The sequence below is a fragment of the Ambystoma mexicanum genome, chromosome 6p (genome assembly GCF_040938575.1).
Source record: "Ambystoma mexicanum isolate Mex_15411 chromosome 6p, UKY_AmexF1_1, whole genome shotgun sequence".
NCBI lineage: Eukaryota > Metazoa > Chordata > Amphibia > Caudata > Ambystomatidae > Ambystoma > Ambystoma mexicanum.
Genome location: NC_090935.1, coordinates 650,853,250 through 650,880,109, shown reverse-complemented (window position 1 = coordinate 650,880,109; position 26,860 = coordinate 650,853,250). Strand labels below are relative to the sequence as shown.

Genomic DNA, 26,860 nt, shown 5'->3' with positions numbered 1-26,860 from the left:
CGTCTCCTCAGGTCTAACGCAGCCACAAATCAGTCTGGGTGTCATCCCTCCAGAATGACCACATATACCTGACCTCCCAGCCACTACACCTACCGTTAAGAAGCAGCTATCATGCAACTGCCACACCGGATGCACACATATCCGGTGCACACACGCACCTTATGACTCTTTCTCTCTCTATTGACTTGAACTACGGTTCCCATGGGCGTTCAACCTACCAGCACTTTGAGATCATACCAGTGACACATAAGGTGCTATATAAATGGCAAGTAACATAACATAACAACCCTGGGCTCCCCTACCAAGGTGTTCTCCCTCGCTCGTCCACCCCCAGGGTTGGGATCTGAGAGAGCCAGCCCGTCTCTGGCCACCTGAATAAGGGATTCTCAGGGGTTTACTTGGGAGAATAGCTTCAGGTTTCTCACACAAGGCCATGTGGCAAAGAAGTTAAACTTGTGTGAAAAGACAGTCTACACAGTTGGCAACCTAAGCCAGCCATTACTCATTATGCCCACATGCATTTAAATTCCATCTAACTCTTCAGGGGAAATGTTTTATTTGGAATATCAAAGGGAGCAATATAGATTGTAATAACTGACATGTATAAGGCTACTTAGACTTACCTTAAGGTCTGGCTTAGTTGCTAGGTAATTGTACAATGCATAGAAAGAGAGAAGCTGTGTAGAAACCTCATCAAAACTTTCCTGAAACATGATTTCAGTCACCACTGAAACAGCATCTGTCAGGAAACAAAAGAAAAATAAATGAAATATTCAATTAAGCCGTAATCAGACTGCATTCCAAATATAACAGTTTCAGACAACAAACACGACTCTTAATAAACAAAACAAAGAAACAGATGTAGTCTAAAATACTACTTGTATGCCAGATGCATTAAAATGAATCCAACAAACCTTTGCATCAAAGAAATATTTGAATAGTAAGTAAAACCACTGCTAGAAAACAAAATGTGTGGTAGTCAATATACAAAATACAGGCCGGCTGCACTTATGGCTTCTAAATTCGTCCACCTTAATGCATAACCAGTCAAGTGCTCTTAGTGATGGGCATGAACTCCTCAGGGCAGAAACTGGTCAGTCCTTCAATGTTTTATGTGCAATAGGCTTTGCATAGTCTCTGCTGCATGTATTCCTTTGTTGATGTTATAAACAATTAGCACCTGGTTCATGGGGTGCAGCCAAACAGTTTATCAGAACTCATGCAGAACCATCAATAAAGGCCTGCGTTTCGAGCACACAGATAGCTGCTATACCACCCTCCACTTGATATATGACATGACATTTATAACGTGTCCATCTACATCACCACCATCACCATCACAGGTACATGGAAAAGAGACTAATTTGTTAATTCTCTTTCCCGTGCCACATGCGACCTGTGCTGAGCCTTTTTCACTGCACAAAGGTAATAATCATTAGCATACTGGACGAAATGCCCTGGCATTAGAGGCAATAATGGATGCTGCAGCACGCAGACCATTCTGGAAATGGTCTAAGCCATTGTTGAGGGGCCTCACTTTGCTTTAGATATATCAACTTTGATTAGTGGACCATTAAAATCCAAATAAAACCACTGCACCTGCCATCATCTCGTTAAATGGAAAATTATGTGACATACTTGACCAACATATTTGTGGATATTTTCAGTGTTAGAAAGATATAAAGTAATTAATCATAGCATTCAGATAGAGTACAGAGAGCACTACAATTTCAGATTTCCACATATCACGCCCACAATAGTGCCAGCTCAATAAAACCTCCTGTATCTGGATACAGGAAACAGTTTCAGCAATGGTTCAGCAGGGGCTGCAATCTGAAGCACAGATAAAGTGAAACACGGTCCTTTTGTAGGAGGATTTCAGCAAAGTTACTTGGGAAGAGCCAAAGGGGGAGACCAGGGAACATGGGGGGGCAGGACAAGAGCAAGGAACTGCTGCCTGGTGCAACCTTTGTAGGTGGTAATGGGAGGACGGGGAGGATCTCTGACAGTCCAACCAGTCCTCCCTTGGCCAAAGTCTGGAGTCACCATTTGCTCTTGTCAGGGAAGATCCCTCCTGGGCCCCATAAAGGGAGCTCCTCCAGTCCCCTTTAGTTGAGGATATGGATCATATCCCACTGCTGCCAGAGCAAGCTCATCAATGATGCCCGAGAGAAACATACTACCCGACTGTGGTAAAAGAGGGGACAATATTCAGTACAGGAGACTCCAGGGTGATGGAAGGAGGGAAACCCCCAAAAGACCAGGCACCAAGAAAACTCCAGGCAGCTGACAAGCAAAGGAGAGGTCCGCCAAAACTTCCATCTTGGTGTCCAAACACGGACAGCTGCAGCTTCCACGCATTCACAAATACGGAACAAAGAGGGCCAATAACCAAGGGAACGTGGCAGGTGAAAGCTGCCACAATCCTCCTGCCTTAACCTAACCTTTGTATACATGATTGTATTAAAACCAAAAAAATGTTCTTGTAAATGTGTTGTGAATCTGAAAAGAAGAAAACATTCTTGATAACTAGCATCCATAGTAGATTGAACTATATGGTGAATTTACCCAATTACTGGCTGCTTATTACCAGTACAAGTGTGTGCAGGGGACGGGAGTGTCCTTCAACTGTGGACACTTTTCACTCTCTCGCAATTAGCTCAACAACTTCTGGTGTCAGTCGTTTTTTTTCTCCCTTGCACCCTTTAACATTCTAAAAATTGTTCAGTACATTTATGCAGCACATCATTATTTTTTAACTAAGGAGTGTGTCCACCTCATTGTATTATTGGTTACACACATTTAATATTACACAACTCACAAAATGCATCTTTGTTCCCATTAATGCTTGAAGAAGTCTTTACACTTGGATACAACTTATTACCTACAATGCATTGTGAGCCTTCTGTAAGGGTGCAAAAGTAAGATCGACACAAAGGTGGCATGTTGATGGCTACACATATTGAAAAATGAAAGAAGGAAATCCGACTATCCCCAAATCAGAAGGGTTTCCCTACCTCAACAAAAACTAAGGAGCTGTCACAATGTCCATAAATTTAACATCTACCGTCCTGTGTCCAAATCCTACTTCTATCCCTTACACCTATAAATTAACTAAACTGGATCAGTCTCTTCTGAGTCCAGAAGAATTACTCCCTTCTTCTGGACGAACACAGACCACAAGTAGGGGAAATGTCGCCTTTTACCTGGTTGTAATTCTCCTCTTAGGAAAAAACACACTTCAACCCAAGTTCCAAGTTGTGTAAACCTTGTTACCAAGAGAATGGTTCCCTTCTCTTAGTCTTCCTTAGGCACTTTACAACATTCATAAATACCAGGGGAAATGGCTTAGTTCCCATCGTCTTCTTAGGCTTCTGAAAACACAAAGAAAATACCCCCCCTTCTCACAGTGTCCACAAACACACCAGGGGATAGGACTCCCTTCCGCTGGTTCTCTCTTAAGCTTCTACCAATGAAGAGAGGACGACTCCCCTCTCTTGGTTTCTCACAATGCTCACAAACATACCAAGGGGTATGACTCCCTTCCACTGATTCTCTTCCAGCCCTTTGCACTGACAAGAGAAGGTCTCCCTTCTCTTGGCTTTTCACAATGTTCACAGCGCCATGGAGAAGGTCTCCCTTCCCATGGCCTTTCTCACACAGCCAATCTGGTTCACTATCCTGCCAGGTACTGTGACTATGAAGATCAATGATTATCGTTTTCTCTCTTGTGGGTGTGGGTCCCAGACTCACGATTCCCCTTTATATTTCTGTTTTTCTCCTCCTCCTTGATAGATTTGGTTTAAACTCCTGCCAAATACTACCCTTTTGTAAAACATATCATGCTTCACCACAGCTTTCAGGGTCCCAGACCCTCCATTGTCGGATTCTTGTGCAGCTTTTATCTTGCCACTGCCCTCTCTGGTCCCCAGCACCTGTCCAGCAACCTGCGTACATTAGAGCACGGTCCGCATGGATGGGCTATGACTACTCCCGGGCGCTTACCATCAGCTTGGGGACTTCTGCAGGTCTCGTGGACTTCCTTCGGACTGTGGCGGCTCTGCAACCTCCACCCTCTCCCTGGCAGCGCAGTCTCTTCTGCCTGTGCTGTACAGGCTTCAGGGACACTTGGAGCTTCAATTCGCAAAAGCTTCCCTTTTGGTCCTTCTGCTTTGGGACAGTTTCAGATCCCCCAGCTTCGTTTGTGGCATCCCATTCTCTGTCTTCATTATATGTGGGTACTTGCTTTCGCGGTTCCTCCTTGGAGGATTAGTTTCAATACAAAGTCGGTATTCCCTTTTTATTTCATAGTTGAAGTTGGCTGTTCCAGATTGTCTAGTCTGCTCACTCTGGTCTGGGTGGTGTAGGACGATCACATGGATGAGGGGTCTTCAGGGAGGGGGAGCGGGACACCGGATTGTCTAGTCTGCTCACTCTGGTCTGGGTGGTGTAGGACGATCACATGGATGAGGGGTCTTCAGGGAGGGGGAGCGGGACACCGGATGGTGAGATGCAGTATCCCCTTCACTAACACCTTTACCCATCCTATCAGGTAGGATATTTAGGAATTAAACCCACCCCCTTTTACAACATGAACACTTTCTCACAGATAGCCCGCTATGAGAGAAAACTGACTAACAACCGAGCCGTATACCTGATGTGTCCCAATACAACAGTCAGGCAATTACAGACCATCACACACATCTGACTTCCATTACACTTCCGCCATACGGATAAAAGGCCGAGCACAAGAGCACACTTTGAGCGAGGCAAAGCACACAAGGAAACAGAAGTTCCAAGATGGCAGTTTAACAAGAGGAGAAAGACGGCGAAACAGAAGGCAATAGCAAGGAGGGAAGTTCCCTTCACCCTTTCGACAAGGAACCGCTACTTTCACGAAGCCTCGAGGATAGAAAGCGCAAGACCCGGAAACCAAGCTGAGGAATCCTGCATTGTGTGTCGGCAGTAGCCGGGGCCCTCCTGAGTCGATAATCAAGGCAGGGAGAATTGCCAGCTTCCGTAGTACTGTCCTTGGCTCCAACAAGAAAGCAGTGAGTTGGGAGACCGATAAAAGACCGGTCTATGTTGAAGCAAAGGTTGCAAGCAGCAACATTGTATGACGAGCGCTGGGACGAACATTGTATGAAACTTGTGTGATAACCAACACGAGTAAAGTTGAACTGCAGATGAGTGATTGAACTTTGAAACTAAGATACAATACCACTGACAGAGTGGTCCGGCACCGCATGTGTGCCCAATCAAAGGTCTCAGTAAGCTATCCAGCTGAGAGTTGATAAAAGTGAAAGCAATCGAAAGTCTTTGATGTTGATGAGGTAAAGAAAGTTTATAACAAAGTAGATAAAGTTGGTCCGAGCCCGGCAAAGGGAGATCAATTGCAGGCTTTGTGTCAAAGCGGATATGAGCCCAGCGGAGGGGGATCCAAGGTGAATGATAAATCACCTACGAAAATTGTGTATATGTGAAATCCTGAAAGGAAAGGGGCTTAATTGTTTGTTTGTTGCATTAGGCCCTCTGAAAGAAGAGACTTTGAATGGCAAAGAGACTTTGGCACAGAAAGCCACAGTGTTGAAGTTTTGAATTGCACCCTCGTGATAGAGAAGCCAGAGACTGTGCTAAGCTCCAGTGTGATGCCTTGACCCGTGCTGAAAACGTGGGGAAGGAAAGCCAACGGCTTGAATATCCTAACATATCATTTCTTAAACACTTTTCTTTTGCATAACATTGTTTTCCACACTATTCTTATTTAGAGGTAAGGATTGGTAATAGGTTTATTAGTATAGGACCTTTTATTTTGAAAAGAAACCACTAGGACTGTGTTATTTGATGGTTGTAGCTTGCTCTCATCTTTAGATTTAGGAGTAGATAGGTCTTTTTCAAATCCAATTGAAGTTCAATACACACCCTTGAACTGTGGTCACTTGTGTCTGTTTTACTGTTGATACCATGCCTTCCGTACAGCCTTTTCTTCATCTCCGCACATTTATAATCAATCTCTACTGGGTCAGAGATGTTATTCCTCATACCAGTTTAGCAATGGAATTCACATGGGTCGTTCCTACTCTTCCTCATCTCAGTAGAAGATAGCAGGATGGAATAGTATATCTTACACAGATGTACAGAAGTAAGTGGGACTATGTTACTCTCTTCATTGTGAGAGGGTAAGGGAGGTGGTAAAGGGGTGGGCTGGAGCGACTTTTCTCCAAAGATGCCCCCCATCCTTGTCTGATAAGGTTTCCCCTCCCCATGTGATCCTCCCACGATGCACCACTGGGTGGGGGACGATTCGACTGTGACCACACCACCCTAGCCCCATGGGAAAGGTCCCCCCAAAGGGAGAAGGGACGACATCTAGGGATTCATCACACTTCTCATTGTCAATAACATGGCCACCCTCAGAAACTTGATGCTTCTTGGAGTATGTTTTAAAAAAAAACACATGGCTTTCAAAAAACAAACACCCCTGCAGACGCAACAAACAATTTGAACATGTGTATTGCTCTGACCAAGAATTATGATACTTTAGTACAGTTCCATGCTAGATTTATTATGCCATCAAAGGAGAACTGGCTATAGGACAAGGTTCTACAACCTTTGGCTCAACAGATGTTTTTGGACTACAACTTCCATCAGCCCTAGCCAGCATAGTCTTCTTACTACTTAGGGGTCACAGGAGTTGTAGTCTAAAACATCCGGAGAGCGGCAGGTTGCGGACCCTTGATCTAGGACATTCATATGTTCCCGTACTATCTATTTTATGTAGACACACTCAGTGAATGTTGAATAAACTGTAAGATGACACTCAAAATTGTAGCATGAAGCCAAACACTAATATATTTCTGAAAAAAGGATTCATGACGTATATCACTGCTTATCTATGAGTATTAGTTCCACTTTTGTCTCCCATCATACCCTAGAGGCACTGTAACTTTTTATTCATACATATTTATTTTACTACGTATTGTGTAGTACAACATGTTTATAATAGGCTATGACACAATGGAACTCCAGTCATTCCCTAGGCCAAGATAGTATATTTTAAGGAATTGCAATATTCTGTGGGTGGAACTCTCCTCTGGCACCCATGACCTTCCTTTGGTAAGGAATTCTCCTCCAGTAAATAATCAGACCACCATTTGAACTCAAACCCCATACATGTACTATATATTGTTTAATCAAAGAGAAAGTTCAAACTAGCTGAGCTCTGCACCCTAAATTGCAAATAAAACACATTGTCCAGATTTAATACTTGGGCGATTTAGCTTCTTATCTATTGTGTACTTTCAACTTGATATACGCCTTTTGGAGCAGTTTATTTAGTCCCACAATGTAAAACATTTGCCATATGTGAAGAAACAGGTCTCTGTTGAAACCACAATAGCATGCAGTGCTTGAGCAAGTAAGTAGTAGAGAATGAAGTGAGGGCAGGGATACAGTCTGGTAAGCACCTCCCAGTTCACACATACAGATTTCCCAAACCAAATCAGCTTCATCAATACAGCATTAAGTGTAAAAAAATAATTTGCATTTATAGTCAGTAGCTGCATTGCCTTGTCTATATACAACAGGTTTTATAAGAAACAAGTTACTTACCTGTAACTCCTGTTCTCCAGCATGGGTCTTGCATGGATTCACATGCTCATGAATATTCCCCATCGTCAGGCTAGGAATCCTCTAATTTAGCTATGAGCTAAAAAAAGTGCTGGTCTCCGCTATAGCCTGTCAGTGTCACTTTGGGTGATACTGCCCCAGCCAATGACACTCATCCATTGAGAATGGTTAAAACGCAGCCTTCTAAACCATTGTATTCTGCCGAGATACATAAACTGAAAGTAAAAAAAGACTAAGCTTTTAAGCAATGTTAAAAATCCCCCAAAGTGGATAACAAGGTTAACTACCTGGAGGGGGTAAGGAATCCCCAAAAGGCTATTTTTGAGGTTAAAAAACAGTAACATGAGAAAAGGATTAAGGAAGCTCCCATATCGAGTGAGCGGTTTAAAATCCTGAGTGAATTGGAGGAACCCTGCCCACCTTCCTTGCTAATTAATAAAAACGAACAATGGTGTCAGCTCATTGTAATCACTTAGCGGGTGGGACAAACCACAATAAAGGATGTATTGAGTTCAAACAGATTTTATTTCTTTACTTTTAACAAAAAAACTTCTCACGGAGGACAAAGTTCTGTAGATGCATAGTACAGTAGGAAGTTGGTATTCCCCTCAGGTGGCCACTCTGACACGCTTCCAGTCGTGTGGGCGGGCTCAATATTGTACCCCTCAGGATAACGGGTTACACCATCTCATTCTCCTATTAGGGTTCCTCTGTTCTTACTGTCTGCTACAGTTACTGCAGTCTATGGTAGGCCGGTTACCTTGGGCTCATAGCCTCCGGCCGTTCCCTCGACGAGCTACAGTCCTTTTAATTAAGAAGAAGTCCCTCGCCCAGCCTCTGGGCCACGCGTATCCTTTCACACACTCTCTCCGATCTTGACTTACAGCCTGGCTTTCATTAGAGATCTGCTGCACCTCCCATCGCTGGAGCACGCGTCACCGAAGACATGACGCCGCCTCCTTCACTGGGCTCGGCTGTAGGCCTGGACTAGGTCCCCGCCTCTTCTGTTAGTTTCCTCGGCGCCCGGCCCACCACAGCTGTTCGCTTACGCGTAACAACGCGTATATTCAGGTCTTCCCCCTGTGCCTCTAGACTCGGACAGAGAACTCCTCCCTCACGACGGTGGGGGCCAGGAGGAGGAGAGCTTCTCGCTTCACTCTCTGTCAGACGGGTACTCGCCAGCTTCATACATCAATGCCTCCTCCACAACAGAACAGGCTTTATTCTCCGAAAACATATCTCAGCCAACGGGCTGACTTCTACAGCACAACTCAGGCACAACGGGTGCAACTCGCCACTCTTGAAACATAAATATAACAACGTTATTCATTAATAAGCCCACTCGTAGGTTTGCACTTCATCTTCCGTCGGCAGCTCCTATTTAAAAACAAACCAGCCGGTATATTAGAGAAATAAACCTGCATCTCCCTCCTCTCACTCTATTGGACTTAATCAGTGTCAGTCAAGCCCATCCAACACCTTTATGACATTAGCCAATTGTTCTCTGCTTGCTGTGATGCTGGGCCACACCAGAGCGCCCCAGGGACAGATCTCCCACCTGTTCCTTCAATTCATTACACTCATCCAGGACTCAATGCGCTGTAAGTGGAAGACATCAGGGGGGACATTTCAGGCAAATTATCCTCCTTGCCCAAAACGTGGCCTAACGGGACTGTAAAAATGAGCTTGGTGCATAATCCACCTTTTTTATTTTTGAAGTAACAGAAAGAACCATCCGAGACACACTAATCATACTGAAACCAACCAACAGCAAGGGCGTTTGCTTTGCCCTGCAGCTATTTTTAAAACATATGCTAGTACACTTTCTCCATTGATCACCAAATGTGTTATCTGCTCCTTTAGAGAAAGCACAGTCCCTGCATCCATTAAACAAGCTTGGATTGCCCCTCTTTTAAAAAAGTCGTCCCTGGATCCGTCAGTGGTTGGTAACTCCCGCTGCATAACTAACATACCCTTCTTATTTAAAGCGGTGGACAAAATCGCTCACCAACAGATCCAGGATTACTTGAGTCAGTATAACATCTTAGGTCCCAAACAGTCTGGTTTCAGAAGCTACCATAGCACTGAGTCTACTTTAATAGATGTAAAAACGAAAATCATGAGGTCTATGGATCAGGGAAAATCTTCTCTCCTGGTGCTTATGGAGCTTACAGCGGCCTTTGTCTTGGTCGATCACGCCACTCTAGTCTCTAGGCTCCAGAAAACCACCCTTTTCTCCAAGGAAGCTGCCGGCTGGGTCCTGTCATTCCTTTCTGATCAGACGGCAAGGGTGTATAGTGAGAAGTTGACTGCAGAGGGCTTTATATTCCCTTGTGGGGTACCACAGGGTTCATGTACAGGGTTCAGGTATGTCGCCAACACTGTTTAACATCTTCACCCTGCCTCTGTTTGAGATGCTGGACTCAGAAGGAATAACATACGCAAATTATGCGGATGGCACTCAGTGTCTCGTCCCCCTCACTGGTAACCATGCAGCAGATTCCGTAACTATCAATACAACCTTCAATCGCATCCACAGTTGGATGCTTTTCAATGGGCTGCCCTTGAACAATGCAAAAACCTAAGTTATAGTTTTAGGCACATTAGACCCTGCATTCCAGTCCTTTAAGGTGGCCGACTGTACTCTAAAATCCTTACCAAAAGTCAAGACACTGGGTGCCATCTTAGATCCGGAATAGAGCATGAAAGCTCATGTTGGCCAACTAGTCTCTTGTTCCTCCTATTACCTGAGGCTTCTAGCATTGATTTGTCTGTTCGTTAGCGAAAGCAGCTGTGCCACAGTGGCTCATGCCATTATTGGTTCTCACTTGGATTACTGTTTGAGGCTACGGCTTGGGCTTGGGTAGGGCGGACTGAACCATCTTCAAGTGGTCCAGAATAATGTTGTTCGCGTTATCTGTCGCATGCATAATCAGATCACATCTCGGTGGCCAAAAAAGCTCAACACTGATTGACTATAAGGAAAAGAATTTCATTTTGCACTTTATGCATTGCGCATGCCTGTCTCTTTGGTAAGAGTCAGATCTAGCTTTCCTCATTGCTAAACTGGCTCCCAGCTAAACGAGTTCTGAGATCCAATTATTCCAGTCTTTTTCTAACCCCTTACGCCAAGCTCTCCCTGGTTCTAAAAGGTTGCTTTCCGTTGGCAGCCCCATGCCTCTGGAACACCTTACCTTTGGACCTAAGGTCTTGCTCCTCTTTGGGGTTGTTTAAAAATCACTTGAAAACATTTCTGTTTGAATGAACTTGCCTACTCCCAAAACGAAACTGATCCTCAGCCTGAATTCCTGTGTCTAATTCTTACTTTTTGTCATTTGGTGTTTGTCTGCCTGTGCTGCTATGCCGATGGGCCATTGTCATAGCGCGTTATAAAATAAATAAATAAAAATCCTCCTAAACTCCAGCCCGGTGGCCATCTTCAGATTTTGGCTCTGCATATAAAGTGCCAGTTTGAACCAAGAGGAGCCAGAGAGGGGAAGGAGGGAGGGTTTGCATGTGAATCCATGATGAAGAACAAGAGTTACAGGTAAGTTATGTGTTCATTCTCATGCATTGGGTCTTGCATGGATTCACATGCTCATGACTACGATTACACAGCAGTATCAATGCACAACCACGGGAGGTGGTAAGGCTCACAGAAGCAATGCACTTACCCCTGGAACAGACTCTCTGTCGATGCAGTAGAATCTTGTGAAGATGTGGGTAGCCCCACACATAGCAGCCCTATATATGTCAAGCAGGGGAACACCATAGAGAAACACTGTTGGTGCTGCAATGGCTCTGATGGAATGGGCTCTCGGACGGCCTGTTGGCCAGACAATGGCAATGCAGAGGTGGAAGTAAGCATTCTCCAAGTCGAGAGCTGCCGGAAAATCACCTCCCTCCAGCCGGTCGAGAACATGCTTCAACATAATTATCCTGAACTTTTGGGATTTGAGGAACTTGTTGATGCGTCGCAAGTCTAGAATCGGTCACTACCCTCCTGAATTATTTTTAACCAGAAGTATCTGGAGCACAATCTGGAGCCCCAGAAGGACTGGTTTTATCGCCCCTTCGCATAGCATGATTTGAACCTCCTGTAGCAGCTGTGCCACGTGTAGTTCTTGTCGTCAGACAGCAAGAATGGGAGGGCATTTGTTCTGGAATTCCAGAGCGTGCCCCTGCTGAAGGATATTGAGCACCCATTTGCGTGTGGAGATCTTTCACCACTGATCAACAAACTGTCATAGTCGGCCTCCCACTGGTGTGCAGAAGTGGGGGCGGGGGTCCTAGGCCGGTAAAGGCCTGTTTCGGCACCTGCGTCCTGGATGGGGGGCGACAACAACGCTGCGTGCCACTGTCATCGGCCTGGGTGCGTCCCCTATAAGCTTCCTGGGTGGTAGAGCAGGAGGGCTGAAGACAGGGGGTCGTCAAACTCTAGGAAGACCAGGAGATTGTCCCCTTAGGGGAATGAAAGGGCGGCCTCCTCTGCTGAAGGGTTCCCAGAGAACGTGCTGTCTAAGTGCCAGTCTTTATGGCCTAAAGATTGTCATCGACTGCCTTACAAAAAAGGTTGTCTCCATTGAACAGCATGTCGAGGGTCTTGATCTGCACATCTGTGTGGAATTTGGTGGCTTTGAGCCAACCTTGGAGCCAGAGGGTTACACCATTCCTCATCTGGCCAAAGCCGGAGACGGCGATAATGTGAGCAACAGTGATGGCGTGGTCAGACGCAAGCTTCGCTTCTTGAAATAGGGCCAAGGTTTTGGTCTTCTTATTGTCAGGGAGGAAATCAAGGATGGGACCCAATGTATACCACAGCTCTCCGACGTACCTTGACAGGATGGGGAGGATGCTGGCGGCCTTGACAGTTGAAACTGTTATAGTGATGACACGCTTTCCTGCAGCATCTAGTTTCTTACCCTCTTGGTCGGGAAGAACCATGGACGAAGAAGAGGGGTTGGAAAACCTCTTTCTAGCCGCGGCCGAGACTACAGAGCCTGGCGAGGGCTGGCACCTGAGGCACCTAGGAGCCCAGTCTGGAACCCGGTACTTCTTCTCCAACCGGTCATGCTTAGCCTTTAGGCCCGCTAAGCCATCCACCCATATGTCATCCAACAAGGGGACCGAAATGATGGTCTTCTTGGAGGACTCCTGTCATTCAAAAAGGAACCCCTCCTTTTTCTTCTCTTCTGGTACCAGGTTGAAGAGCTTAACAGCTTTCGATTTTATAGAGTGGAAAGAACCAATCTAGTCCGGTGGAGGGACCCTGGCAGGAATATCGACATCCGGAGGTTCCCCATCTATGGGAACGTAGTCATTGTACTTGTCCGTGTGAGTAGTGGTGGTGTTGGTGTCCGTGCCAGTGTCCTTCTGAGCTGGTTCCTCCACCATAGAGGGCAGCAACCTTGGCACTGGCCAAGGGGTAACAGGCCTTATGAGGCGGTATCGGCTGAGGCCGAGAAGGCCTTGTAGGACTCTTTGCCGGAACAGAAGCAGTTGCAGTCGCTGTTGGATTTTAGCCACCAGTGTGTGTAAGGTGGTCAGTATGTCCAAGGACATTTCCCTCGGTGCAGGATCCAGGCCTGAGCCCCTTGGAGGACGACACAGCTGGGAAGGCCAGTGGGTCGGTGACCCTTGATGAGGCATAGGCAGAAGGGGGTCGGGTTCCCCTTGGCCCCCTTCCTGATCCGAGTAAAAGCATTCTGGTAGGTCTTCTTCAGAACTGGTGTAGACTGCTGGGGACCTTCTGGGGGATCCCAGAGGTGCCACAGTGAAGAGCGGTGCAATCTTGGTGGGCCTGAGCAGGAAGTCCAGAGCTGGAGGCATGTCTCTCACTAAATCAGAGCCCCTAAGGAAAGAGGCAATGACTGGAGCGTGTGGAGCAGGAAAAGGTGCCGTCATTGATGGGACCGGCATTGGAACTGCTGACTGAGGTCTAGGTGGCAGGGAAACCCTAGGCATGGTAACTGTTGCAGAGGTAATGGTGGCGGTCGTGGATGAACCCCTTGGTGTAGCAACCGTCAAAGGAAGAGACTGGGTCGTCGACTAGGTACTCGTCAACAGGGCGGTCATCAATGGGGTAATGGTCTGGATGAAGTCATTGAAGAAGCTCGTGTCAACGATGGTGGAGCCGGTGACAGGTTCTTCGATGATTTGCTCTTAGATGAAGACCAATGTTTTGGCAGCCGAGGCACACAATTTCCTTGCGGACGGAGGAAACTCAAACTGCCTGCCGGTAGGCTAACTGTGTTGACAGAGTCAGTGACCGGGCCCTCCCCAAATTGGGTCCCGCAGCGACCACTGATGAGGAAAGCGATGGTACATGTAGTTTTGCCTTCTTTTAGATCTTTGGCAAGGAAGCATCCTCAAAGGACCTCAACTTCTTTGTACTAGAGGTAGCACGCTCTTTGGATCTGCCGGCCCTGGAAGAGGCATGACTACATCCGGAGGACGAATCAGAGGTCTTTCCCCGCCTCGATTCATGCAACCATCCTCCGATGTCAGTCCTTCCGTGTCTTCGACAAAAAGGTAGAGCAAACCGGAGTTCTGTCTGCATCGTGCTCGGGGTGAAGACAGTAAATGCACTTGAGGTGCCGATCCTCAATGAAGATATTCTTCAGGCTGCAGTTTTCACAGTACCTGAAAAGACAAGCCTGGGCCTGCGGCACCATGAGCTGAAGATTGGACAATGGACTCACAATCCTCTCCAGCAACGGGTCTCACTACGTGAAGGTAAACAAAGAGATGACACATTTTCTAAAGAAATAGACAAAAAAGAGATAAAAGCTTTCGATTTCGAGGAGCCAAGCATAAGGCTCCCAACACGAGAAACATGCTGTAAAACTCTGAAGATGGCTGTTAGGGAGAATTCTCAGAAATGCGCCAATTCCCTCCACCTTAGAGACCCCCAGCAACTTTGCTGGATTTTGAGGACTTGATTTTTTAAACCTGGAGAGAGAGAGAGAGAGAGAGGGAGACCCATTTTCCCCCCCGATCTCTCATGTATTTTAATGTGATTTTTTGTTGTGGAGTCTGACAAACTCCATAGGCATCATCTTTTACATTGTGTCACACAGCACCTTCAGGGCAGTGGCACAGGGACGTCTTTCAGATTTCCCAAAGGTTTAAATACTTTCTCTTAGATAAACTACTGTTTCCAAGAGCAGTAAAGTGAAATTGACTTTAACTTACATGTGTAACTTTCTAGACCCAGCACACACTATCTTACAATAGCGGGCTGGAGGGGTTACCTAGTATCCCCTTTGTCTAGCTTCTCATGTAACATTATTTATGTCACCCTTTCCTCACCGAATGGCTGGTAGCAGTAGTTTCGTTTTAACTACTGTGGTGTGCATTTACCGCGGGCTGCGTTTGCTGCTGCAGTTAAGCACCCAACGGTGCCATTTTTGTCAAAATGGGTTCGGTCTTCTTTTTTCACCATTTCTTTGTGAAAGGTCCTTCTTGAGATTTACTCTGCGCGCCAAACCAGGTTTGGTCCCATTGTTTGCTTTGCCTTTCACGAGTAAAGCCCGCTTCTGGCTCCAGGGTGTCTGGGGTAGGCAGGAAGTGAGGGAGGTGCCCGAAATTCCCTGTGCTTAGTCTCCTAGGAGACCCAAATGCACACTGTGGTGATTGGCCGGCTGACTGTCCGGCAAGGACAGCCACCTTGCTGGGTGACTGACAGCTAAGCTGGAATGAATGGGAGAGAACTGAATAAAAGGCGAGGCTTTTGGCTTGGAAGGCAGAATCGACCAATGGATGAAGGAACCGAAGAACAACTTGAAGAGGATGCCTGCTGCAACTCCTGGACCGTTGGTTTGCCTGGTGAAGCCCTGCTGCTGTGCTGAATCTCCAAATGCGTATCGACAGAGAAGCCCCTGCAAGGACAACTTCTCCCTTAGTTGGTGGGACCAATAAACTCCAAAGTAAACCACCTGGATATCCAATCTCGGAGCTGGTTGAATTTCCACAGAGTTGCTGCTGGAAACCGTATAGCCAGGGCTGCACAGGAACAGAAGTCATTTGCTGCATTTGTCTTCATTCTAAAGGTACTGTAAAGTCTGAGAGAACTAACCTCTTACTGTAGAGTTGCTTGCATCTTCTACTACTCACAATCAGCTTGTGGCCCTACATTTGATTCTTCTTTTCTTCAAAGACTTCTAAAACAATGTGCAAAGACTTTCTACTTACCTACAAAGAAGTACTTTAGTAGTACAAGCTTATACCAAAGGTTGGGTTTCCTATACCTGTAGTCAGAGTTGTTTGTAGTGTTCCTAGAGGGTACTGCATACAAACGTTGCCTAACAATGGCAGGGTGGAGCTTAGGATTGGCTGGGGCAGTATGACCCAAAGTGACACTCATGAACTATAGAGGAGACTAGAATATTTTCATCTTAAAGTTAAACTGCTTTAATTTTACAGAGGATTCCATACCTGAAGACTGGGAATATTCATAAGCATGTGAATCCATGCAAGAGCACATGCTGGAGAAGCATAAGGTATCTGTCAGAATAACACTAGCTCTACTTTTCCATTGATCGTAGTTCAGTGATCTGATAATATGTACTGAGATTTGGGAAAGCCAATCTGCCTTTAAAAATTGGACGAGCGATAATGCCTATTAAAATCATTAGCCTCTTCCTCGTTTTCTGTAGTTTTGGTAGCTCCTGTGTAGGAACAACTACTAGAATAACTTATAAGGAAGGATAGAATATTTATCATCAAGACTGACAATTTATCACGTCACAATATATAAAAATGTAACCATCTGGGGGGCGAGAGGTCGGACGCCTAAGTCCTACCTGCTCCGACCATCGGCCTGGCCACAATGCTGGTGGAGAACTGAAGTTGCATATCCACGCCTACCGCATTAATACCGGAGACGGTGGTTGCGGTGATCACCTGCAGGAGCCCGGAAGACCATTACAGTGGGAGTGAAGACAGTGCAGAGGAGCCGGGCAGGCGCCCGGCGCGCCATCATGGGGTCACCACAGGATGCAGCAAACCTGGAGCAGAGTCGAAGGGGCGGCCGTGAGCCCCACGCCCCCCTGTGCAGGCCACAGACAGTGTTGGGTTACTGGAAGCGGTGTCTGTGGGCCATGTGCTCCCCTGTACAGGCCACAAGAAGAAGTCGGGTGGCACGCCTCTGGTGGGGGGGGGGGGTGGGAGAGATCGCAGGGCCTGGCTATGTGACCCAGATCCCACTGGAATTTCAAGAACCAGCACTTTGGAGAGTCAGTGTGTCTGGGGTGTGTGAAGTCTATTGGGACCCGCTGAGTCAGAAAAAACTGAAGAGGGGCAATGTCTGGAGCTGCTGCAAAGGGGCCCTGTCCCCCTGCCTTATGGATCCATAGCACCATAGTCCATTGGGTGGCGGTGTGGCGAGGGGTACCCCTGAGAAGCCCTTCAGTCTGGCTACAGGGGAAGGTGGTGGACCTGATATGCAGACAGCAGAGGCCCCTGGACCCTTGCCCATGGGTGCAAAATGAGCTGATCGAGTGTAAGGAGAACTGTGCTGATCATTAACACTTAGCTGCCCCTGCTCCACCAACGGATAACTCAATAATTCTGTGTTTGTTGGGCCTGGTCACTCCCCCACCCCCACTCCCCGAGACCTGGGCATAGGAGGAGAGGTGCCTGCTTCAGAAGGAGGAGTGGACTGGAGTTCGCCCCATCCAGGAGCAAGCACGAAGTCCTGCGAATGAGGCAGAATGTCAAAGGCCTCTAGTAAATCTAAAGCCTCCAGTATACAGGCATTCTTGTCAACACCTGGCAAGCAGGACCCTCCAGCGGAAGACATGGCTGAAGACACACAAATGGAGTCACGCTGCATGCTCAGTGAGCCGCTTTTCACGCCAGAATTTCTCACCCAGTCTTTTGACCTACTCCGATGGGACATAAAAAATCTGAAATAACCGAGCTTCGAAAGGAGATACTGGAGTCCACTACCGTGATCAGGAGGGAGGTAGTGGCCTTGGGAGACAGGGTGGACCACAATGAGCGCTCCCCCACCACGCTTGAGGAGATGTGCGTAAGAGAGGTCCAAAGAAGCCAGTCAGCCCTCCAGGATAGCAATGAGAGTCTGCATGCAAAGTGTGATGACCTGGAGAACAGGTCGAGGCAAGACAACCTTAGAGAGAAGTTCGTATGTGAAGGGGCTGAGGGCAACGACACAGAGGACTGTAATCGGGACCTCCTGTCGCAGGTCATGTCGAGCAACCCCGCTGAAAATATCAAGATAGAAAGAGTACATAGAGTGGGCCCGAAGAGAGCGAATACCCCCCCCCCAATCTCCCACCCGAAATATTGTAGTACAATTCCACAATTACAAAGTCAAGGAAGCAATCCTGGGGCAGGCAAGAAGGGTAAATCGCATCCAATTTCTGGATTCCACATTCCAAATATTCCAGGACGTCTCGCAGCCCACCCTGACAAAGAGAAGGCTTTTGAAACCCATCACTGAGAAGCTACAGCGCCAAGAAATCTGATAGACTTATCCATTCAGCCTGCAGTCCAAGATGAGCGATGCAGTGCACACAGTACCGGAGGAAGAAGCAGACTATTGAAAATCACAATAGGCGACGAGGGAACAGCAAAGCCTGCAGCAAGCACTGGTGGGGCCTGAGGAGAGGGCTCATGGCGCACGGTGCAATCAGGGAAAAAAAGAGCCGACTGATGACTAGGCTGCGATACGATAAGGACCTGCCCCCCCATTGTTCGAGGGCCAGGGATGGAACCGGCAGAACAGCTTGACGACATGTCGATCGCCACATCACCCATGGGCAAAGAACTGTTCAGCAGTGTTGAGGATCTCATAATGATTTTGTTATTTGTAGAGTTGAAAGGCCGGGTCGTATGGGTGGAGGAGGGGGGACTATCTTTCAGATCAGGTATTTTACTGACTGGCAGATGTACTGGGGGGTATATCAGGAGTTACCAGATGGGTGGCGTTCTAACGGCAGCAGTTACCATAGGGAATGTTTTTCACAGGGTCGAAGCGGTATTACCTTGTTGGGGGTGGGGGTTTCTTTAGTTCAGGTTTTCTGATTTTTTCTTTTCATGGCGCTGAGTAGTGGGATAAACCATTTTGCTGTCGCTCTTTTGCATGATGGGTAAAAGATTTTTCCTTAGAGATCTCGTCTATTGTTGTGCTGATCCACTTGTGAAGTAGTTCTGTTTTTCTGTCAAGGTCAGCTTCATCCATTGTTGTTGCCGGTGGTTTGTTGATTTCCAGTAGTTCAGTTAGGTTGCTATTTTTGGTCCTCCAGTTTCTTTTCATGATAGTTGGCAGATTGTCTGGTCGTTTGGTTGTTGGTGTAGCCAGCCTGATCACGAAGGGGATGATGAGGTGGTCGCTCCAGAGTGTCTGAATTGGTGGCGCTGAGGTTTTTGTTGGCGAAGAATGTGTCTAATGTATGTCCCGCTGCGTGAATTGCTCCTTTGACTAGTTGATGTAGCTTCATTGTCTTCAGTTGTCTGGCTAGTCATTTTTGTGAAACTGTGGTTTCTTCGTCAAACCACATGTTGAAGTCACTGAAGATTATCAGGTGCTCCTGTTCGATGGCTAGTTTGGTGATTGCTTCCATGAAGGCGTCCACAAAGGCATGTCCGTGGTTGGTATACCATAATGAATTTGAGTTATGTTTTGGGGTTTGTTGATAGGCGAAGGATTAGAGATTCATCATTTTTTATGCTTAATAGGTCTTCTATTTTAATATTCATGTGTTCTTTGTATGCTGTTGCCAGTCCTCCTCCTCTTTTGTTTTTCCCGTTTGCTTGTGCGTATTTGAAGTTGTCAGGGAGGCAGTTATGGAGTGTGATTTTGTAATTTTCGTCTAGTAATGTTTCGGTTATGAATATGATAACAATACGTCAGTCGCACAGGGGGTTGTAGATCTCGGTGGCATGTTTGGACATTGACCTAGCGTTGATTAGGTTGCAGTGGACCTGGTATCCCCCTTGTCCTAATGATGACCAACTTAACCCTCCACCTACCTTTATGGGCTACTGCAAGAACTGTCACCTCATTTCCCCACATTTAACATTTAAAAGGACTGGGACGAGGAGACAGAGTAATGACACTACCACTGTGGTACTGGGACGAGGAAGATGACTGCAGAGTATGGTGAGAGTCAGGCATGTCCCCAAATCATGTTTATGTTTCATTTTGCGGTTTTAGCATTTTATCTTTCTATGCGCGTGCAAATCTAATATGTATAAGCTTTAAACAAAAAGTAATATTAAAGTAACATATCTCATTCACATTTACCCACACTGCCCAGATCGCCGCACCCCCAGTCTCAATTATGGCACACGCAACATGAATCCTTTATCGTTGGGACCTTTCCTGACCACCCCAACACCATGTAGCTGCTTTGCTGGTTACATCCCATGGCCCGCCTTGGCCATGACTAAGTGCACCCGGATGCCATCTGGATGAGATTTGCCTTGTACTTTATAAGCTTCCGCTATGCAAGACACCATCTATCTGGCTAAGGTTGCATTAGACGCTTGCTTCCACAGCAACTGCCCGCGAAAAGTAACAAACAGCGCATCAGATTTTCTGTACGTCTTGTATCCGTCCAGGTAGAACTTTAGCACCCTTCTAAAACCCAAGCAATGTAAAACCTTGTCTGCTTGACACTGAGGATCAGGGAAGAATGTAGGCAGGACTATGTCCTAATTAATGGGAAAATCGTGACTACTTTGGGCACGGAGGAAGGGTGCGTACATAAGACCACCTTGTCCTTATGAAACTTCGTGTAGGGTCCCGACGCTGCCAGCGCCTGAAGCTCGCTAACCCTCCTAGCTGATGTTGAGGCGGGCTACGTGCCACCACCGCCAAGACCACAAGGAGGTCCCAGGAAGGTTGAGTGCTTCTGACTGGAAGGTATACTCTCATTTATCCCTCCAAGAACCTCTTTACTACGGGATTGCTGGCTGAGAAGCTGGAGCGCTCCGAATTTTAATATGCGCCAAGGTTCCCTAAATAGGTCCTGCACGTGTCCACAAGGATACTAGGAATGACAACATTATCACCTAGAGTACTCTTTAGAGGGTCAGGACCTTTGTTGTGCGTCCAATGACAACATTTTGGCTGTTCGCTCTTGTATTGAGCTGGAGTAGTCTTTTCTGGCCCTCTGAATGATAGTCAAATTGTCGTCTGCCAGTTGAAGATGGGGCAGTGTTTGTTTCTCAGGCACCAGGCAACCAAAGCCGTGGATTGAGGATTGGGTTGTAGTAGTGAGCCCTCTTGCTGCAAAAGCATGCAAGTCGACACTGGCAGGAGGACTGGCTTTCGAAGCGACAGCTGATTGAGGTCCGAGTACCATGCTGGAGGGCAACCATGGTGCCACTAGAATCATTGTGCACCTGTTGGACCTTCTCAACTTGTTTAGCACCCTCTGTAATATTGGAGTCAGCGGAAATGTGTAATATTGGAGTCAGCGGAAATGCATGACATGTCAGATCCAACTATGTGAAAAGCATCTCCTTCGGACCTCAGGCCTTGCCCCATCCCCATTGCCCCCACCCCTCCTGCCCCCATGCTGATGCAAATATGTTGCATTTGGTATTGCTGCTTGTGGAAATCAGGTCTATCTCTGGGAGACCCCACCAGGGAAAAATGTGTTGAATCGTGGAATCCTCCATCTACCATTTGTAATAACTGGTGTTGACCCTGCTGATCCTGTCCACTTCTGTATTGTCCTGCCCTGGAACATGGGCTGCTCTTAGCCGCATGGCCGGAGCAATGGCCCATTCCCACACACAACTGAACTGCTAACCGCAACAGAGGAGGGGACGAGGCCCACCCCTGCTTGAAATAAGCACCACCTTGTTTTGTACTAGAGGAGCGAACAATTTCAGAGCCAGGAATATCGCTTTCAACTCCAAATAGTTCATATGCCTGCTCAAGTTCCTACTGGTCTAGACTCTGTGGGTGGAGAACGAAGCCTGACACCCCATCCCTCTAAGGACGAGCCTGTTGTCACAATTAGGCAATGGGGAGGAGGATGGCTTAGGGCTACCCTGCTGAGCGTCAAGTCCTCCCTTCACCACAGCAAGTCCTCGGTCCGGAATTAATATTCTCTCCGATTGAGCTCCTGTCTCTTGGTCCCATGAGGCTGCTAGATGGATCTGTATTATTCTAATCTGGAGCCTTGCCAAAGGCCCGGACAATATGTAGGTCACTTGCAGATCGAACAGGTGTTGATACCACCTGACCGCAGTGCAATTTCCTGCCAGAAAATCGGTTATTGCTGCCCAAATATCCCTCCTGTCTAGAGTGGGGAATATTCTCGTCTGCACTGTGTCCTACTGAAGTCCGATGAAGGTAATCCTCTGCATGGGGGTGAACTACAATTGCTTGATAGTCAATGTGAACCCCAAAATTGATCATTATGTGCAGTGTGTGGGTCGCCCCCTGAGGCGTGTGCGCCCTGATAAGCCAGTTGTCCAGGTAGGGATAGACATGCTGGCTCCTGTGCATGAACAGGCTGGCTATGGAGTTCATGATCTTTGTGCAGCTGCATTGAGCACAAAGGGCTGCACTTTGTAGTGGAAGTCTTTTACCATGATGGAAAACATGAAAACGAAAAAAGTGTCTAAATCTAAAGACACTCCCGTCCCCTGCAGACCTTTAAAACTGATACACAGTCAGTCAAATATAGTTAGAATTATTCTATTCATGTTTGTCACAAGCCCCGTGTCAGGGCCTGTACTCCTCCCCAGTACCCGGAATATTTAAGTTCTTGATGTATACAATCAAAATTGATCCTTTAAATTATTGATTATTCCATTTACCATGATGGAAAACCTCAGGTATTGGTGATGGGGATGCCAAACTGGTAAATGTAGATAAGCATCCTTCAGGTCCAGGGCACAGAGAAAGTCTCCCTGGCAAAGAGTTATGATATGTCTAGCACCACTCACAGGCTGGCCTGGTTCTTCTTGACTACCAAAGATCATGGAGTAGAATTCCTTGCCCCTGTCCTCCACAGGGACTGTCACTACTGCATGGGACTAAATTAACGACACCACTTCTCTGAGAAGTGCTGGAAACCCTATCTGAATCAGGGGAGGAGAGGAGAGGAGAAAAAGGCAGCTGAAAGCCAAAAGGTGTGTGAAATGGTGACCCCCCGCACCCCAGTGGATCATGTGTAGGAAGTGTGAGGGCTCAGAAATGTGAGGCGTGCCACATGTTGAGGTTTTTCTCAACATGTGCCATTTAATTAGAATATTAGGTTGGATGAACGCCTCACTATCCCTACCCTCACAAGAATTTCCATGCAGGTAATAAACTAAAGGAAACACATGAATAAAAGATATCTGTTCCTCAAACTTAAACATACAACAAATAAACAAGGAAATACATGGCAGTTCAAAACAATAAGCATTGAGTTAATAAAGTAACCAAAGTCTCTCTTCAGAACCTGGACGTACTCCCCTTGCCCAGGTTTTAAACAGGATTCTGCTTCACAGTTCAAGACAATTACACAAGGAAATCTTGATTTGCAAACAAGTTCCAATATAGTATGATAACTTGTCAACAGAAAGTTCCAACACATAGACTGTAAGATTCTTCTTCTCTGAACAGGTCTTCTATTTCTTCAATAGCAATAGCAACAATGTTTGTATATTGGTCAGGAAGATTTGCCACTTCAACAACTCCAGGAAATAGAACTTCTCCACAACAGTCTTGCTTGGCTTTTCCTCCAGTACTATTAAAACAATGTCTCTGTCAGGACCACCTTGTAGCCCTTCTCCAACTTTGACTTGGACTGCTTCCTTGCCAGGCCTATAATCTCCAAAGGTTTCCTATTCAGGTATACTCTCCTGCATGAACCGCCTTTCACAATAAGTGCTTTTTCTATTCAATGTCAACTGAGTTTACAACGGTATTAGGTCAAAAGACTTTTTTTTTTTAAACGATTAGAAAAAACATGGATTGAGAAAGACTGCTCTGTGACCGAACAGAGCGGTCTTTCTAAATCGCACTGTCACTCTGTTGCCGCACACGAGTGCGCGCTGGGGCTGACAGGCTCTGTAAGCTCCAGCAGAGTCATCGCCAGAGTGAGAGGTGAGTTTTGGCCTGAGTGTTCGTGTCTGTGAGGGGAGGATGCTTGGTTTGAGGCGGGAAGGGGGTACAGGGTGGGGAAATGGGGGGTTCTGGAGGTTAAACCACTGATTAACGAGAGAATCAGCGGGAGAGGGTGCAGACGGGTTAGAAGGGCGGTGGGGGCAAATATGGAACATTTCTGCATTTTAAAGCCAACACAAAAACTGCCAAAATAATCTGTCTTTTCTGTGTTCAGGCTTTAAAATGCAGAAAGATGACATAGAAACTTTACAGAAGCTTCACAGCATTCAACAACTGATAGCTTCAAGACTCTCAACACCTTTTCAGGGAAGACAAGATTCACATTGATGCTCTTCAACACTTTTCTGTAAATTATGTGTCTTTTTTTCTGGAAACTTGCCACCAGAAGAGCAGCCTTTTTGCCACTCTTGTTTCACCACTTCACAGACAACAAAAGACTGACAGGGATAGGGTCTCCTACCTCTCCCTTGGTTTCAAGATGTGGGTATCCCAACAAGTACCCCAATGTTGTATATAACATGGGCACTTAGTTCCAGAGTTTACATCCCTTGCATTAGCCCCCTTCTGCTGTTTGCAATATTGGCCAGTGTGTCTGTGTCTTATTTCCAGCCTCTCTTGGCTTCAGCTAAGCTTACTGACATCAACCCTCAAAGTCTCCCTCACAGTTGTTTGGGTTTTCCAAAAACTCCCACTTTCCAGATTACAGTCATTTGGCTTTTGTACCTCAAGTCTTAGCTGCTTTTCCCTAGCTAGATAGTCACAAATAGCTTGGGAACCACTTTCACTCTTATGCGAGTGCTGCTTCCATTTTACAAATGTTTGGTTTTCAGAACCAGCGTGTGGATTATTTTCATTCACACGCAAGTGCAGCTTTGCACTTGTTCTGGTACTACGCGAGAGCCTCTCACTCACACGCCTGCTTTTCGCCTGCAAGCAGGGATGGAGCACACCTGGGTAACTCACCAGTCGCGATGTGTGCTTTCGATTCCCTTGCGTTCCACAGGACTTATGCTGTTCCGGCTCTTCACGAGGCGAAAACATCTTCGGTAAGCCTGCCTTCGTTCACGCCACTTCCAATTGGAGCGCCACTTGCTCCGGAGTCCCCCTGGTGCACACCAGCTACCCGAGACCTCCGCCTGCACACTTCCTACTATGCAGCCTCTGCACAACGTGTCATAAGGGGGAAAGCCTTCCTTCTGCATGCTTCCCGCTGCGCGACGTCTGCACTTCAAAATTCGGGGGATACGGACCCTCTCAGGACCGGCAGCTGGAATCTGCCCTGCAGTGGTCCTGGTGTCCTTGCTTTCCTCCAGCTTCTTTCTGGACTGCCAACTCAAACCATGTGGCTTCCGACTTTCTCTGCCCTACACCAGCAAAGCCAGCTCCTTCTCTATGGCCTGCACCTGACGGAGCCTTTTTTTATTTTAAGGAGAACTGTAATACCTGATAGTCAGTATAAGATGTCTTGGGTATGATAGTATTTACTCCCTCTTTTATACCTTTCTTAAAATGTCCGGAGACTGAATATATTTTTGAAAAATGTTCAAGACAGTTGTCTTCTGTAATGTTTCCATGAATAATATTTTTATATTCAACCAATTTCGAAAATGCACTACTATCCTGATTTCGCACTGCTACTGTTATGTCATGCCATTTATTCTCAACAAAGGCTTTCATTTTTGGACTAGTTATTTTCTTATAATACAACTTTAGATGACAGAGTATCTCTTCCAATCACCTCTCCATTTCGTACCCACTCTAATAAAGCTTGGCACTCTGTCGAACCATTTCTTCTGTTTAATGGCAGAGACCCTTACCATCTCCCTTGTCCCTGTTAAACATGGACCCATCACCTTTATGATTGCTTCATATACGGCTATGATTTGAGTGTTGCCTGGGTTCGCACTAATTAAAATAATATATAGTAAAGGCAGAATCTTGGTGTACAACATGGGTGTCGGGTTATTTTTCTCAATGTCCACCCATCTGATCACTAGCCTTGCCTGCCCCTGTATACTGGTATCAGAACTACAACCCTCACCTAGTGTGTTGGCTGATGACCAACTTCCACTCTGTAATTCTAGATATAAAGGGACAATGGTCACTTTCAGATTGATCTAGAACTAGGAAGTTTATGACAAGGTAAAAGTCTTTAGCTGTAATAAGCACAATCGATGTGCGACTGTTTATCCGTCATCAAAAAACGTTGCTATTGCTGGCTGGTCACCTACAACTCTACCATTGCCTGCCCTAAATACTGTGTTCTATAAAACACATGCGGTTTCTTATTTGAAAATCAAATTTTGTCATTTTTTCAAAACAGACATTTTTATCATAATGAACAATACATGGCTTATATAAATTGCTCCAAGCCCCTCTGCCCCCCCCAACCCTCTCCCCTCCCACATGCATTGCAATAAACACCACCTATGTCACTGTCACATCCAACAGATTTAGACACCCTCGCATTGATTTCCCATGGTATGTCTGTTCGTGCCTGTCCAACAAGTGCATCAAATACTCCATATCATATGGACCTTGCTTTCTTACCCATTCCTTTTCAGTGGGTATACTCCCCCCTTTTCCAGTGCTGCGCCACACAACCCCTCACTGCTACCAGCAGGGTGTGGACCATGTCACCTTCCTCCCCCATGTCATCCTCCTACTCCTCAAACACCCCCAAACAGCAGCAGACCTGGCAACAGAGGCATTTGCACTCCATCCAGATCTTTGAGCCACTCCCAGACCTCTGTCCAGTATCTCTGTATGAGTGAGCAGCCCCACCACATATGGTAATAGTCACTATGTACCTGTTTACAATGCCAAAAGCACAAATCCGCCCTCGGATACATCTTCGCCAGGGCTGCCGGTGGATAATGTATCAACTTGAACACCTGCTTTCGGTATTGCAGGGACAATGTGGACATCTTAACCCTTCTACATATCTTGGCCCAAAACTGGCCAGTTATGTCTATCACCAAGTCTTTGGCCAACTTCGCCCCTTGTCGGGACTATATCAATGGGGTCGCTCTGCCTCAGTTCGCCATAGAGTTGAGATATCCAACCTTTCGTGTTGGTTTCTTGCAGCAGTAGTTTGTCAAAAAAGGTGAGCTCCTACATACATTTTCA

The 26,860-nt window shown here is 46.5% G+C and overlaps 1 protein-coding gene across 1 annotated transcript in view; it reads right to left on the bottom strand.

Annotated features, from left to right (window-relative positions):
* Window positions 1-26,860, bottom strand: part of MRPS27 (mitochondrial ribosomal protein S27) — an 874,008-nt gene that overhangs the window by 232,229 nt on the left and 614,919 nt on the right. Inside the window, exon 7 of the mRNA XM_069627511.1 lies at window positions 624-739. Within this exon, the coding sequence (XP_069483612.1) occupies window positions 624-739 (116 nt within the window). The remainder of the gene's footprint in view (window positions 1-623; window positions 740-26,860) is intronic.